General features: G+C 51.9%; 1 protein-coding gene across 1 annotated transcript; it reads right to left on the bottom strand.

The window, feature by feature from the left end:
• Positions 1-607: 607 nt before the first annotated feature.
• On the bottom strand, positions 608-2223 carry LOC131211605 (odorant receptor Or2). The gene is made up of 7 exons (XM_058205155.1): positions 2008-2223; positions 1785-1868; positions 1276-1679; positions 1113-1212; positions 941-1042; positions 770-877; positions 608-709 (listed from the first exon to the last, which is right to left on the bottom strand). The coding sequence occupies exons 1-7, from the start codon at positions 2221-2223 to the stop codon at positions 608-610; spliced, it is 1116 nt and encodes a 371-aa protein (XP_058061138.1).
• Between the last annotated feature and the right edge of the window lie 14271 nt (positions 2224-16494).

Raw genomic sequence — 16494 nt, 5'->3', positions numbered from 1 at the left:
TCGAATTAGAAGCGAAACACGGATAAAACAATGATCCCAGTGCCGGCCACCGGACCAGCAGGACCATTGCATATGGATGCGCCATGTTCGGACTTTGGTGCTGGTGTTGGTCATGTTTTTCATAGTTGCGGCTGCACTCCGACTGCCGGCCCGCCCTGTGGTGGAGTGGAGGTCCGGGAAGGAATTTGTAAAATAAAAACAGACAGATCTAGATCTTGCCGGGAAAGCGACTGCGGAGCGGACGGACGGCGGGACGGCCGGATGGCAATCTATTTAGTATCACAGTTTGCAGCAGCAGCAAGCATTGCATTGTTTGCTGCTTTGTTTCAATTAAAATGGAAATGAAGTACGAGCTTTTCAACTTCCGGCAACCGTTGGGGTGCGAAAAGCGGTCCGATTCGATCGTGTTCCTGGCTCGAGAGACACAGAGAGACAGGGAGAGAGTGAGAGTTTAAAAGCACTTTACTAGTTTGCGATTTTGTGTTGTGCGGTCACCATCTACAGAGCGCTTGAGTTTGAAAGTTAACGTGATAAGCCAAACGTGATTAGCTTCATAATTGGTCCGATTGACGCGCACGGAAACAGTAGTTCGGGGTGTGACAGCAAATCAATTGTAGACTCGGCGGAGCAGCGTAAAGTATGAGTACGACACGTTCAGTAGCTTCTGGAACATTTCCAGCGTCATCGGGTACATGTTGCCGACTTTAATCTGTAAAAAAAGCGATACAAATAAGCAGGAACCAATGTGTCGGTCTCCCCCCGAGATTACCGTCATTGGTCGTTGGGCGCGGGCAATGATAAGGACCAGCTTTTTGCGGACCGGCTCGTCGAAGTCTGGCCACGCACCGTTGTAAATCGCATCCGCAATGCCGAGGCTCTGCAATGGTGCGAAACATATTAACGGCTTGTAATATTTCTCTCTCCAGTCTCTTGATTCAACCTGTTCCAGCACTTCGTTCCCGTGCCAGTAGAAGGCAAACATCTGGGAGAGGATCATGAAGATGTACGATCCTATCATTATCATCTGGGCCAATTGATTGCTCTATCGAGAAATGGAACAACAGAAGGTGGTGAGTCGAAAGCAGGACACTTACAGAGGGCCGGCCACTTACGATGCTGAGTAGAAATAGCAGCGCGCACAGCATCATACCGAACGACAGGAACTCCAGCAGGCAGATGTAGGTGACGAGTGAGTTCTGGTCATGGACGTACCTGGAAATGGGAGCTCCGAATGGAGGATATCTGCTGCTAACCGGCGGCGCCTTCTGAACTTACTGAATGATTTGTTTGTGATACTTCAGACACGCCTTCAGCTCCGTGAACAGGGCTTGCGGGTCATGGCGGAACGCTTTCAGTTTCGCCAGCCGCTGTTTGAGGGCCTCAATCTGGACCAGCGCGAACAGGGTGCAGGTCGCGTAGAAACTAGTGAAAGGGATGTACATGCAGCAGGCCGGAAACGTGAGGTAGACCTGCAGGACAAACACGGCCTCGTAGACCGGTGACGCGAGCACGTCGACGCCCGGGATCGTGACACCGTACGGCAGGCCGCGCCCCGGCGCAAACAGGGGATAGGTCACGAAGCAGCCGCTAATGAAGGCGCCCAGCCACAGGTTCGATATCGATAGCATCCGCCCGCGGCGCGTGTACCGCTCGAGGGTGGGTCGAATTTCATTATTTTTCTGCGCCCGAAACGAAAGCCAAACCAGGAAACCCGCCCATCCCATTTGTCACACGCGCTCCTTTAATGTGCATAATTTCGTCGGCCGTGCAAACAAACCGCGTACCTCGAGCCGCTCGTACTCGCTGGCAACGCCTTCGAAGAACGTCTCAAATTTCCGGCGGTTGCTGACGAGAAAGGATGTCCGTAGCTGCCCGGCCGTGTGGTCACCGAAAATCGATCCCGATTGCCCAGCCGGAACCGGAACCACATTAGCGCGCCAGCGGAAGTGGAATGGGCGTTCAGTTTTGGGGACAACTTGAATTCCAATGGGCGCCGTCGCAACTTACGATGAGGTTGAAGTACAGCACCGTAAAATAACCGTTGATGATGAGCTCGCTCATGTCGCCGGTCGAGAAGTAGAGCTTGGTGAACTGGAACACGTTCAGGATGGCCACCGGAATGCAGCCGACCAGGAACCGGGCGATCTGGGGCCGCCGCAGGTATGACCAGAACAGCCACACTTTCACGTTCACGTTGATTATGGGACACTCTTCGATCAGCATTTCGATGCCCGGAATGTCGGTCTGAATGGCTGTGGTTCGATTCCTTCGATTTTTATAACCCCAACGGGAAGGATTCCACAAATTTCGGGGGCGGCCACGCTGGCGGGTCGGCTTTCGAAATTGATTATAATCAAATTAATTGAGTACCCTGACTCGTCCAGCAAATGATAGGGCAGTCCAGATTCGGTGCGCCTGTAAATCGCCCGACGGCCGACGGCAGGTTAATGGGAATCGGAACAGTTGGCCGGAGATCGGAATTTAAAGCCCGGTGACCAGTGGGTGATCAGCGGGTTTGCGTGTGGGCATTAATATTGAAACCGAAGCGTTCGTCACGCGCGCAGGACGCAAGTTCGTGAAGGATGTGAAGCGAAGCGTTCTGCCATTCTGCTTCTTCGGTTTGGCCGGGCCGCTCGATATGCACTCTCGTGCATCAATAAGGTCACTCGGGGGAAAAGTCGCCCTAGCAGCAGCAGTGCTTCAAATCCGTGTGACACTCGTCTCGGCTTGTCCCCGGGGGGTGACGGCAGATTGCATCCGGCGCATCCGGAGGATTCGACACCGAGCGACACCGGAACACGGGGATGTGGGCTCCAAAAGAGCCCACCACACAGAACACGACAACAGGGACAACCGCAGTCGAGGCTCTGGCGGCACCACCGGTGCGGAAATAAGGAAATGAACCCGAAACGGACCCGCAAGGAGGATGGCTCGGATCCTGTTTTCCGGATACCGTGTGCCCACGACACGACGTGGCACGCTGTGGCCTTCGCTTCGGGGTGGAAATTCGCCTCACCAGCCCCAGCATCGGCACCGGTGCTTGTTGTTCGGTCTGTTCCCCGGTTTGACCAACCTTCCACTCATTTCCCTCACGGATGCATGCACCCCCCGGGTATGTGACTTTCTGTTCCGGGTGGCCATTCAACCAGAACCTATGGCTTGATTTTTTCTCCGTCACAGACCGAGGCACAGAAGTGCACCGAACAAACGTGGGAATGGGGAAGGAAAACCCAGGCCCCATTGGAAGCCTGCCAGGTCTCGGGCCTACTGGAGCGGTCTCCTTCCCGAAAAGCGAAATGAGAAAAGGAAGCCGTTTTTTCGTCCCCAATTTCCAGACCCGTTCCCGAGACCACGTGGCAGAAGTACGCGAAAGGCTAGCGATTCCCGGTTTTTTTTTCCACTCTCCCGCTGGCTCCGGATCTTATGGCTTTCCGTTTTCTCCTCTCAGCTTTTTTTGTCGGTCGCTTCAAGTGATCCTTCGGCGATCGGTCGTTTGGTCCCATTTCCCCGGGTGCACCCGAAACAAGGCCAGCAAGGCCAGCGCTGCACATGTGGCCGGCGGATTCGGAATCATTCAATTCAAATTACGGCCACACGGCGGGGCCAGACATATATGTGTGTGCACGGTGTGTGTCCCGTTGCCGCTTGGTTAGCCGCAGTGCCTCGGGGGGACCTACGGGGCCGTCGGTTTTCATATTCCTATAAATTATCGTTCGCAGCCATCTCGGCCCGGGCTGTCCCTTACAGCGACGGGGCAGCGGCACCGGGCCGGCACACCGGTTTGGGAATTTATTTGAAATTTATGAGAATCAATACGCGGGGCAGCTGCAGGCGCCAGCGATGGTTACTGGCCGCTCCTGGTACGACAATCATTAAATCGTGTGCCAATCTGGTGCAAATGTGCTAAAGGACTTTTCGTTTGATTATTTGCGGTCTGTTGGTGGCCGTAAAAATGTGTGCAACTCGTGTTATTTGGTGAACGATGAAGCATTTTTCGTATATCAAATGTGACCAGCTTGCATACCTTCAGGCGTACATCGCGTAAGAAATTTTACACTGCATACTTTCAGGCGTAAATGGCGATTTTTCTGATCACACCTAAAGGTATGCAACGGGTATGCACAATGTTTAATAATTTGATTGATTGATTACGATCAAAAAACTCTTTGCGTTTTCTAGAAACAAAAGGGACTCTAATGGCACAATTCAATGAGTCTAATTTTTCCGAATTCCCAATTATCCCTGGGATGCACATCGCGCCGTACATTGTGCCGGGACTTCATCCCAGGATCGGCAACGTGCAACACGCGCCGGACTCTTGCTTTGTCCACTCCGAACGCTTGTTGCCAGGTATCCGGATTAATTATAAACACAACAGTTTAGCCCACCGCCCGGCGGACGGTCTCCCGATTATTGTTTGAAGGCTTCAAATAAAACTACCCCCTTGCTATTTTCCTCCCCGTTCGTGCCGTGCCGCGGATAGCGTAACGATCTGCGGAAATCTGTGGAAAGTGACGTGCCAACGGTGCCCGGGGTTCGTCCGTTTACCCGGCGCGTGCAGCATTCCATGCTGTTCCATAATTAATTACATGCACCGCAATCGTACCCCGCATTCGACACAGACCGACAAACTAATCGCTTGTTAGTTTATTTGTTGATTCAAATTTAATGAAACTTCTAATGGGCAGGTGAAATTGAGCGTGCCGTTCCCCGCCCCGACTGACGCCCTGATGAGCTTCCGCTTCCGTGTGTCACCGAGTGTGCGAGAAAGAGAGAAAGGACCACGCAGGATTGTCCACTCCGGACATGAAAGTTTTCATAAATTCATATATAATGCACGAAAACACTCAACGCAGCTCCACCTAAGAGTGAGAGCGAGACCGGACTTTCGGGAGTTGCTTCTGTCCGGGGCACAGTTTTGGGAGGTCAATACTAAATAATTGATCGCACCTAACCGGCGGCGATTACCACCGGCGATGGATTGTGGCAAACAATAATCTTCCGGTAAGGATTCCCATCGTGAGGACCAAACACTGACCGACGTTGAAACATTCGGATCCTTAGGGAAAAATCCGGCCAGCTCCACGGAGTACGCTCGGTTAAATTTGGCATCGCGATTTTAATTGTCTGCCATTCCCGGGGGACCGGGGCCAGTAATTTGATTAGCACCAGCCACTTTCCGATCCCCGACCCGGTGCCCAATTTGCATACACGCCGGACTCGGGACCAGCGCGAACTCGTGAAGAACCGGGGCGGGCTGGCCCCGGGCTGGCCCGGGTTCGCGGTGTTTAAGTAGACGACCAACTTTTCCAATATACGCGCCCAAAGTTTGGCTCCCACCCCCTGTAGTGCGATGGTGGGAATATGTGTGCTCCGCTCCTTCCGGAGATCGCGCGGAAGGATCGCGGCGTGGCGGAACACGTACGCGAGAGTTGGTCTGTAATTTGTTTTACTCAAACTTTGGCACGTGCGTCAACCGACGCCACGAGCCACTGCCGACTATCAGTAGTTGCTCTTAATTTCTTTCAACCCCTTTGGACGGGCACGGGACAGGACATCCTTTGTGCGTTGTAAGTTTTGTCTGTGCATGATCATTTGCCGAGCACGAATGTTCACAGCATGAGTAGTTTATTGTGGCCGGGGGGGCCGGGGATACAAATGTGCTCTCCTCGCCCGTCCACCCACCCCCATACAACCCAATTCGTCACCGAGCCCCGAAAAAGCGGGTGAGTGCCGGCAGCCGACAAGAAGTTGGTGCATCGAAACACAAAAGTTCACTTTATTTCGTTAAAAGTTTCGTGATTGTTTCCATCACGGCGATAGATGTGCGCTTCTTGCGCCACACTTTCCAGCGGACGAAGTGGGAACTGTCTTGTTACTATCGCTCCGGCTTCCGGTCAGGGCCGAAGTTGAGTTCCGCAGAAGGAATGTGGCACTCCAGCCACCGCCGAGGGCGATGCACCATTCGATTATGGGCTGGCCCGGTGCACACAGCATCGTTCGGTCGGTGGGTTAACTTCTTCCCGAACCTGGAGAGACAAAAGCGGAGAAAAACTTATCGGAATTGAAATTTATATTTCCATACAATCCGCCTGCCCGCCAGCCGGAAACGTAAACTGTTCAATCAAAGAACCACTATCAATCTGCAACTGTGTAGATCTTTGCTCTTTGTGTTCTGCTCGGGATTCTTTGTCCGGGTCCGGGGGAACCAGTCGATCGATTGAATCGGAACGGCCAACGGCAACCGCATGTATGTTGTGTGGAGGGCACCTAATTTGGATATCTTGAAATGCGACACCCACAGAACAAAGCATGTCCAGCATAAACGGATCACCGCTGGGGAGTAGTTGTCAGCACCAGCCCCAGCCCTATGGCTACATACGCTATTTTCATGTGACCCACATTCAACCCGCCCATCGGCAGTCTGAAGATGACGCCTTTTGAGCGAGAGAGAGAGAGAGAGAAAACGAGAGACCACAGACAAGTGGCCAACCGAGCGTTGTTTGGACAAATCAATGTTGCTTCATTGATTTCCAACCAATAGAGTTACCAAATCCATTCCAACAGGGTACGAAATGTACTGCACTGTGCCTCGGCCATCGAACACCGGACCGTGGTCAGCACCGCACCGAACCCGGAGCTGAACTGAAACAAGAAAAGGACACGGACCAATCGAGTGCGATCGAAGCGCTCGGAACGGAACACGGCGCACTGGTATGGCGCGTAATGAGATTATTTAAGGGTTGATTTCCGACCCCGTATTCAGTATTCACTGCAGGAGCTCGAGCTCGTCGGTCGATTGTTTCGCTAAGCGACCATTAGGATGAGGTTCTTTTTGTTAAAGCGAGAAATCCGGGAACTCGACCGACAGGACTAATCCGAAGGAATCCCAGATTTTATGTCGCCTTTATCCCTGGTTGGGACAGAATCTCGTGAATGAATTTTCACGCGGTTCCGGATGGGTTTTTATGGTGTACTCCTTTTTTTTCCAGCGATAGACTCCCAATAACCAGTGCGGCACCGCGAAGGGTGCGATGTTTGGCATGAAAAATGAATCACCTATCGCATCGGAGGGATGCATTATAATCCATCAAATTTTATCACCCAACCGCGCCGAGGGTAAAAGGAACTCCTGCGAGCAAGGAAAAACACGTCCCCCTGTGCCACGGTCCGTGGCACAGGCATTGTGCTGTCGGTTACTATCGCAGGCGCAGGCAGCTCCGGTTTGTCTAACCGGAACCCTCGGAGGGATAAGCTTCTATCGAACGCACGCACCGAATGCCGGCCCGAGCCGGGCCCGTGTGTGCCAATCAACAATTCATGCAAAACTTCTTTCCACTCGATCAGGGCCACCATGCTGGCGGAATGCATTAAGCTCCGTGCAAAAACGGACAACGGAAATGCGGCCGAAACATGCGCAAAAAACGGAGGCCCGGCCACACCGGATTGCGTTCGCTAATTGTTTGGAAGCACACGCAAAGCCACAAACAGATCGTCGTGTTTCGGGGTGTTTTTTTCGACGGAGTCCTGTTTCGAAAGCTTTTTTACTGCGGGCACCGGAAAAGCCCTGTGGCCACTGTGGCCTAGCAGGTGGAAGCGCAGAGCAGACAACCATCATCCCCAGCCAAATCTGATTTACAGCCCTCGCAATCGCACGATCGGCTAACACGCGGCCCGCTCTGTGGAGATATTATTTTTTAGGACCCCCGAGATCCGAAATTCAATGAAAAACTCGAATCCCGCAATTTTACTCTAATATTGATTACCATGCAGCCGAAGGGTCATCCGAATGAACGCTCATCGAAATGAATCGGCGATGAATCGGATGCTTCGCGGATGCTGGCGAAAAGTGTCCCCGGAGCGATGCACTGTGTCCGTTGTCACAATCCGGGGCTGGCCGACGACAGCAGAATCAACAGGAGGGGCGGACCGGGCGAAGTAATCATAATATTATGCATTATTGCCAGTACTTATCCCACTAACTGCTGCGAGAGGGATGCAACTGGTTATGGGCGCCCCACGATAGTGAGTGGTCACGTTTTCGGAGTCTGCAGCGTCTGTAGAGTGCCCGCTTAGCCGCTTCTGGGTCGTGGTCGTCGCGCGAGTCACAAAGTTTGAAGTTCCCGTTGCGTGTTCCTTTTTTCTCCGTCCTCTGGATACGTGCACGGAATACACCGGCGGGTGACGGGTCGTCGGTCCGAGCGCACTTCACGCCGACCCGGACGGATGAGCCGGGCTTTGTGGTGCTGCCGGGAAGGCAAATGGAATGATTTGTTGCCTCAAACTGCGAACATCGTAAATTATGTTATACCGCGACCGGTACTCTCCGTGGGACTCTGGGACACCGCAGGAGTGGTCGCTGAAGATGGATCGCACTAGGGCACCGAGCCGGAGATGCCGGAAAGCCGGAAAGTTTTTCTAAACCAACAGTAAGCGAAAAGTTTAATTAAAATGCAGCACGAAAACGGAGTCACCGAAAGATTTCTATCCGAAAATGAAGTACATAAAATTGCAGGCCAAATAATCCACATTCCGACGACGGATCGGAGTCGTTTTTCGATTAAACACCGGCGGGACACGCTGATAACTGATTACGGTGATTCATCAAAGCGGGGCGACTGGAAATCTTCGCCCCCTCGTAAATACCGAACTGGAATTGAATTGAGGACTCCTTTCCAATACGGAGCGGGTTCGAAAACGCCAACCAAACATGTTCGCAAAGAATGCACTATGTTGCACTATCCGAACCGGCTCCGAATCGAATGCTCGATTGGAATTCCAATTGATGTCGGGCTGCCTTTTTGTGTCCCGGACTGACAGCAACCGGGCGCCCTGGTCGTAGGGCACAAGAAAACATTCTTAAAAATCTGCAACCTTCGGGAATCGGGACAGTCGGGACGTGCGTTACACCCAAAAAGGGTGCCGTTTAATCCTCGCCCAGTGCTAACCGTGTTCCGTTGTCGATCTTCGAAAACATAAACTCCTCGACGCAGCATAAAACGGCATCGCATCACTTTGCCGCAATCCTCAAAATTGAAAGATTCGCTTTTGCGCCCGGTCCGGAATTGTTTCATTCATCCGGAATCGGAATTCTCCGTTTGCACGTTGCCCCGGGTTTTCGGTGAGTGTTCGCCAGGTTTTTTGCTCCCGCCCCAAAGCGGCCATTCTGGTTCGCCTTTTTATAGTTTCTCGGCGTTTCCCTGGCACGGACCCAGGCACCTGGTGCCTGGTGCTTGGGTGCCCCGTTGCCCGGCCAAGAAAGGAGCAATTAATAGATACTGACTAAGTTGGTTTTTCACAGATGAGTTGGCAGCCAACGGAAATTACTTCAACGAGCCCGGGACGCGGCCGGGACTTTTTTCTGCCGCTTCGCTTTCCGCAGAGCCAGGACCCTTTTTTGTGGGTGCCTTTTTTCCACCCATTCTTTCAAAGGGAGCGGACGCTTTAAGTACAATTAACTATTTCTGTTTGCCGCTGCCAGCCTTAAACTGCAACTTCCGGTTGAGGGCGCTGCCGGGTTTTTAACTGCTGCACTCGCCGTTTGATGCCGGTGATATTCTGCATTCTTCTGCTGCACCGTTCGCAGTTCGCAGGTCCTCGGACGGGCGCTCCACTGAAACAGAGTGGTCCGATCAATTCGGGCCTCCCCGGGAACGGTGCAAAGTTGGATGGGTAAAGTTTTCTTCATGGCTTTTTCGTGACGGAAGACAATCATAATTATCAGCGAAGGTCACACCGGAGAGCACCTCGGACTGCACCATAAACAAGCAAAGTTTTTACATTTCTGTGACAGTCGCTGTGTCGGGCCACGGGTCGGTCGGTTCCCCGGGCGTGGTTGTCCCGCCTGTCCCGCTTTTTATTGTTGTCCTGGCGCAATGAAAAAGAAACTTTGGCGTGCGAAGTGGTCACGGTAGCCACATTAAAGCGAGCGTCCAATTCGCCCGATCGGAATAAGATTCCACGTCCGGTGCGTTTGGTTTTCATAAACTTTTCCCGGGAAGTCCGCCGGTCCGAGTGGTTTTGCAATCAACGCGGGTCCCAGCAGCTCAACAAGTGACTTTCAAAGGGCTTTCCATCAGGCGCAGTCGAGTGCCAGGACACGACGAGGCGTCCCGTTTGGTGTGGTTTCTCGGCTGACATTGTTGTCACTTAGCACGTAAATACCGGTACCGAGGCGTGGCTCGAGCATATCACGCAGCGTCACCGGGAGACCGAGTCACCGAGACGCGTCACAATGGATGCACTCGACAAAAGGCAGATTTTCCTCTCATGTTTGCCTCGCATTGTGCCGGGCAGGCACGGCAGGCACGGAGGGCCCTCGTCACCGCCCGGTTCCGGCTAAACACACACAGTCCACTTATTCGCATTCTTATCCACTTTGGCAGCGCCAGCGCCGGAGGAAAGGGATCCTCGAGGACGCAAGACGTCTCAATGCTGGGCCTGTCGCCTGCATCAACCGGGGTGATGGAAACGGAGCCGGTGCCTTTGTTTCGTGCATGTTGAGCTGTCCCAGGACCGTGACGGCTCCGCATTCGGAGTTTCAGGTTTGCAGTTGCCGCCGGCGAATGGAGCCAACGTTTCCTTTGGTCATTTAAATTTTTCAATGCTGTTATCGATATAATCCACATCCTGCAGGGTTTCGGTTCCGGATTCCGAGACTCCGATTCGGAGTTAAACTGTCGCAACGGATGCTTAGGCAAATGCTGCGGATGATTCGATGTTTGCTCCCCAACACCAATTCAACCGAAGGGTGAACTCCTCATGAACACCGGACATCCGGCGGTCGGTGCAATTCACGCGAATGAACTGCGAACATTAATGGCTTACGTTGGGCTTGTTTCGATCGATTTTTGCTACAATCTGAGGTCTAATATCCAGACTCTCTATAAAATGGATAGCGCAGATACATGTAACGAGCATTGTTCAAATTAGCCCGAAGGAAACAACGGTCGAAGCTTCCCGATCCCGCTCTACTCTCCCCCCCAATGCAAACAGCCCAATACTGCGCCTTGGCCTACGAACAATCTGCTCCTGCTCCGACGGGCGATGGATAGGTAATAATCGAACTAATTAACACCCTTCCCGAACCGAAATCCGCCGTTGAGTCCGGGATGTGCAACAATGTGGACAACTAATTGAACCGTCCTGTCAACACCGGGACCGGAGCCCCTTTTTTCCGCTCCGATGTCGAAGCGGGCGCCAGCAGATTTAATTAAGTGGACGGAACGAACCGGGCGAGCGCATTCAAATTGGATTCCGAAGCGGGGCTCAGGTCTTTGGCGATAGATTATCAATCAGAGGATCGAAGGACTTCTTCCCGGTGCCGGTAAACCGCGGGAATGTGGGTCAAACCCCGCCACCACCACGGAGCGAAAGGCGAGATCCGATAGGACCGCAACGATTCCATCGTGGCGGGCAGGCGCCTGGCGCCGACATCCTGGCGTCCGGCGAGCCCAGCACAGAGAGAGAGATCCGCAAAAAAGGCTGGCAACTGGCCCACGTGGCGCAGCGAAAGTGTAAACGTCAAAAGCAAGGCAGACGGCAGAAATATGAATGATGGCAGTTCGTGGGCGGATGACAGTTTGACGCCATGTCGTAGCGATTTTTATCCCGCAATCACTTGCGGGACCGACCGACCACCGGATTGCACCGCGCCGGAGGGCCGGAAATGGAATCGCACCAATCAACGGGACCCATCTTCCGCGGTCGAGTATCTCGCTGACAGGACCCCGGGTCCCCCGACCCGACGGTTTGGGCCAGTCGGTTCTGTGTTTACTCAGCAACGGACCGCAGCAAACGAGAGCAAAACGTGGGAAAAAACGCCCGGTCTTAATCCCTTTTGGGCGCCACCGGTCGGCCACTACCTTTCCCGATCCTGATGAGGACATAACCTGGCCGAGTGAAGTCGAGAAGAAAAGGATGCCCGGCACGGCACCGCAAAAAAAAGAACAAGATTAAAATTATTTTGTCCCATCCCACGCCGAGGATGGGTTAGGCGAACGTCGCTTGATGCTCCGCTTTCCGGTCCGTGCGCCATTTATAATATCGAAGATAGAGTACGGGGCGCCACTCAAACGTGTCCGGAATGGCCAAACGGGTGCTGGCCCAGTTTCGGAGGGGTCCTTAATGGACCGTATTCATCAACCCGAGTGAGCCCCGCGAGTGTGCGCTTCGGTTGCGTGGCTGCCGATCGTTGCCCCGTAAGCCTTGTAAAACAGATTTCCCACCCGCTGAACTGGTGGCCAATAATTTTAGGCGCTTGCCATGGGCGAGTGTATGTGGAAAACCAACAACAGCGCTAACGAGCACCGACCGCCCGCTGGCTGTTACACCACCACCGGGGTCAGCCGGATCGGAAGCATGCTGGTTTATCAGTGAACTTCCGATTAATTATAGTTAAACATTGGCCCAGCATTAGGACGAGGTTTTTGGCGTGTGTTTCGCGCTAACCCGGGGCCGGCAAAGCTCGCGGAGGACCGGGATGATTTGGTGGAATTTGCTCGGGCCCCGGCTCATTGGCACGGTTTTCATTCGCGAAAAATCAGGCCGCTCCCAACGGGCCGTGCCCGGACAACCGTTATTGATGTTATCATGGTTGGACCGGCGCGCTACATCCGCGGTACGTTGGTTTGGGTCGGCAATTTTCATATCGACATCGGATCACTCACCGCCGCCGAGCAAATAGCCGGACCGTGGTCTGCAGTCTGTGATGTTTGCAAATATTGAACTACCCCAGCTACCAGGTTGCGCCTGGGTCAGGGATGTACTGGGTTGTTCAATAGGTTTTGCGGTTCGGATAAGGAAGAACACAATTTTATGTTTTGAAATACATTATTCTGTATGGTCTTTTTTAACACTTCTAAAGCCTCGTCCATAGTATGAGTTTTCTCTATGGTTTTTTTTATATGCTAACGTCCACAGTAGCAGCTTTTGGGCGAAAAATTCCGTGAGCGCCAGTGAGTGAAATGACAGTTCGTTTGTTTTTGCTTTGATTTTTCAGTTTCCTTTCCTTCTCCATCTATTGCCATCTTTGTCAAAATCTGATCCGCTGTCGAAAAACTAGCCATATTTTTGGAAGGCAAAACAAACTTACGGAAATTTGGCTTCAACGTTCACATTGAAAAAATGCGTGAAATATTTCATGAACATAAGGCGCTCAAAAGCAACTCAAAGTAACTCACGGAACTCTAGCAAAAGATTAATAGTTTCTTGGCCTGCCATACATTTTTACCAAGTTTCTCATACTGAGGACACCGGGTAATGTAACTTTTTCCAACGAGACTCCAATTCATGAATTCGATCCCAAAATTGATTTGATGAAAATCGCTTTCCACAAATGGTTTTTTATGTTTGGAAACAGATGGAAATTGCGAGGGATCAATTCGGTGAATACGATGGACGTTCCTACAATTCGAACTTTAATTCATGAATTTTTGCCAGCAAAATTCTTTTTCAATTTCTGGACACGAACTCGTTTCGGAACCGTTCTTTAGCCCCTTGTTTTGATTCAGGATCATAGTGATAGACCCAAGCCTCATCCATAGTGCTTTACTTTATCCTTTCGAAAACGCTCTAAATGATGCCGAGCAAGTTACATTCGAATGTGCACACAGCTTTCTGAGACCCAATACTTCAGCCAACATTTTGCATACATGTAAGAAAAGGGGGGAAGGGTTTTTTTTTAGATTATACTTTATTACCCATCCACCATGTTCGGTTGTTCGATCACTACTGCCGATCGCTCTCTCCGCTCGCGATCAGCAGTCCCTGCTTCGTACTCGCGCTTTCCCTCGCGCTCTCCCTCGCGCTCTCTCGTGCTCGTCTCTCTCATTCCTACATACATTGCCCAATGAGTTGCTTAAGGTCTTCTTCTAAATCTCCCTCAGTCACTCGACGATTGTCCGATACGATATCCTATCTTTTTCCTACGATTTCAGGGGTTTTTGCTGTTTTCAGTCGTCCTTGAGGAAGATTGTTTAAATTCAGCAACACATCATTTTACTATTTATTGAGGACGAAGTCTCCTTAAATAATTTCGGCATTCGTTCATTAATGTCCTTCGCTTTGCAACCCTCCAAAAATAAAAATTCAACCCCCGCACGATACTTGATTTTTTCCATTGTAAAAAATACTGCAACACGTCGACACTAAATGACTTGTAAAAAGAAATTAAATGACCGATTGAACTTTCACATTCGTTCATATGAACGGTGTACCAACATAACTTACTGAACAACCCAGCATGTAGCAACACATTGGCAACTCGCAAACCACCCCTGGACTGTAGACTATGGACTTGACAAATTGCACCGGAAAGCTCAATGCAACACTCCGGGGATGGGGAGCTTGCCCCGGCCTGGGTAATCCGCACTCAGGAGGCCGCACCGTTGTGCAACCATAAATTACCAAAAATTATCATATCGCACTGGCCTCACCTCCGAACCGGTGTGGTGACCGGTTTCGGTTGTCCTGGCACCAGGAAATTTCCCCGAAAAGCTGAGGCCGCCGTTGGCTTAGAGGCCGTCGTTCGATTTGGTGCCATTCACAGCATTAAACAGCAATGCGTTCCCGTGCGTGCCGTGCCGTGCCCGGTATAAAACCGCACTTCCGTCGTAAACGTGCCAACGGCAACATAACCGTCGTAATGAACGCGCACGCGGAACGCGCAAAAGCACTTCGGCCGTATGCTGTTCCGGTGGGGGGCCCATGAGGGTATGTAATTTGTGTGTGAAGGGAGGGCTCATCATCCAACCTCGGCCGGGGCTGGGGTCCAGGACACTCTCTCTCTCTCTCTCTGTATCAGTCAACGAGACTTTTTTCCGTGCCTCGAAACGAAACATTTCGGTGCAATGTTTTATTTGTACCTTTTTTGAGCCTGTGCCGAAGCTTCGTTGAAACACGGGACACGGAACAAACATTGGCCGGTTTAAGGCACTCCCTAGCACAACATCAGGTTTCACCGGAGACCAAAACAACAAGTTCCGGTGAGCACACAATTAGTTAATTTGTTCAACGCGCTCACGGCGGACGGCGTAGGATGGGCCCGAGTTTAGGCACCGGAATCGACAGTTAAGAAGTTTTCGACAAGCGCACCGGGGCAGTGGATGGCGGTGAATTAGTCTCCGACGTCGAGCGAGCAAATAGACCGATGGATGGGTTGTTTGGAAAGTGTATGTTTAACAGTCTTTGCGCGACGATTACGACGACCGAGTGGTGGCATTACGAATTGTGGAACATTTTTATTTTGGCGCAGGGCTTTGGGGCATTAATTTACTTCTCCGTTCGCAGCTTCTTCACAGCTCGCAACAAACTTTGAAGCGAACTCGTCCTGGCTACAAAGTGGCAACATGGCGTGAGGTTTAAGGCGTGTGTCTAGTTTGTTACTGCCAGCGAGGATGCTAACCGCGGGTCTGGTCGCTGAAAGGTACATCACTCCGTCAGCCGCCGCCGCCGTTGGGGAGTCGTTCGAAGAAGTGGCAAAAATCTAAAATTAAATTTGCTGCTGCTGCTGCCACGGGCCACGTGGCCGTCGTCCATCACAACCGCTGCGTTGCGTTTGGCTGGTGGCGTTTTATGTGCCCACCACCATCAGCAACATCATCGAAAGCATCGCCCGTCCGTCCGTGGCACGATGATTGCGGTTTTCAGGACGACGCCCATGGCGCCTTCGGCCAGCCAACCCGTTTCGGTAGTGCGTCAAGTTGTAAAAGTGTGAATAAAATTCATTTTGGTGGCGCTCGTCGCGTAGGCTTTAGAGACGACTGGCGACAGGCGAACACTCCATATTTCATGTCCTCCCCGGAAGCCGGCTGTGCACGGACTAAAGTGCCACTCGGGCGACTGACTGGCCCCAGAGCTTTTGCTCGACGATTTGTCCCTTGATGGGCCCCGGCGATTTGTTTCGACTTAATCCTCTCTCAGTAGTCGTGTAGTTCCTTAGCATTTATAGACCAATTGGTGGTGGGTCCTAGGCGGATATTATTTCGTCGTAAGCACCCAGCAGTGGAAGCGTAATCTGTGGCCCGAGATAGATTTTTGTGGTATTTCGTAACACGATACTTAAAACTGATGTAATTTCCCCGACCCGACTTACTGTGGGGTTTCAAAAGATTGAATTGGCCGACGATGGGACGTCGGCCATCGCGGCAAATCCTTTCCCGAACTCTCCCGAACTCAGGGTGCACCCATTAGCGCTGGCCGAGAGTAAATTAAAGAAAACTTTTTCCACAACTTTCTCGTTTTCCGGATTATGCCTTCCGAAGTAATTCCCATTCCGTTGTCGTTGTCGTCATCGGTTCGGGAGATGAGTTCGGATGGAATTTCTTGACAACTTCCAGTTGCTGGTCGGTTCGGCTGGACGCATTTAAAGGCGAGCTTTGGCGAGCAAAAGTTTCCTGTTTCATAATTGAACTTTGCAGCGACTGACTCTCGGGATGCATTCCACCGAACGAGAGTGTTCGGGAACGCACTTTAACGGCATCGTCCAGCTTTCAC

The sequence above is a fragment of the Anopheles bellator genome, chromosome 2, assembly GCF_943735745.2.
Source record: "Anopheles bellator chromosome 2, idAnoBellAS_SP24_06.2, whole genome shotgun sequence".
In the NCBI taxonomy this organism is placed as follows: domain Eukaryota; kingdom Metazoa; phylum Arthropoda; class Insecta; order Diptera; family Culicidae; genus Anopheles; species Anopheles bellator.
The sequence above is the reverse complement of the archived record's forward strand: the minus strand, read 5'-3'. Positions and strand labels throughout refer to the sequence as shown.

What these genes read in the sequence shown, in the direction of transcription:
- LOC131211605 (XM_058205155.1), bottom strand. Translation starts at nt 2,223, where the DNA reads ATGCTGATCGAAGAGTGTCCCATAATCAACGTGAACGTGAAAGTGTGG. An exon ending in GCGAGTACGAGCGGCTCGAG is followed by an intron (nt 1,680 to 1,784) that starts GTACGCGGTTTG and finishes TTTCGGGCGCAG; the next exon opens with AAAAATAATGAAATTCGACC. An exon ending in GGAACGAAGTGCTGGAACAG is followed by an intron (nt 878 to 940) that starts GTTGAATCAAGA and finishes GCACCATTGCAG; the next exon opens with AGCCTCGGCATTGCGGATGC.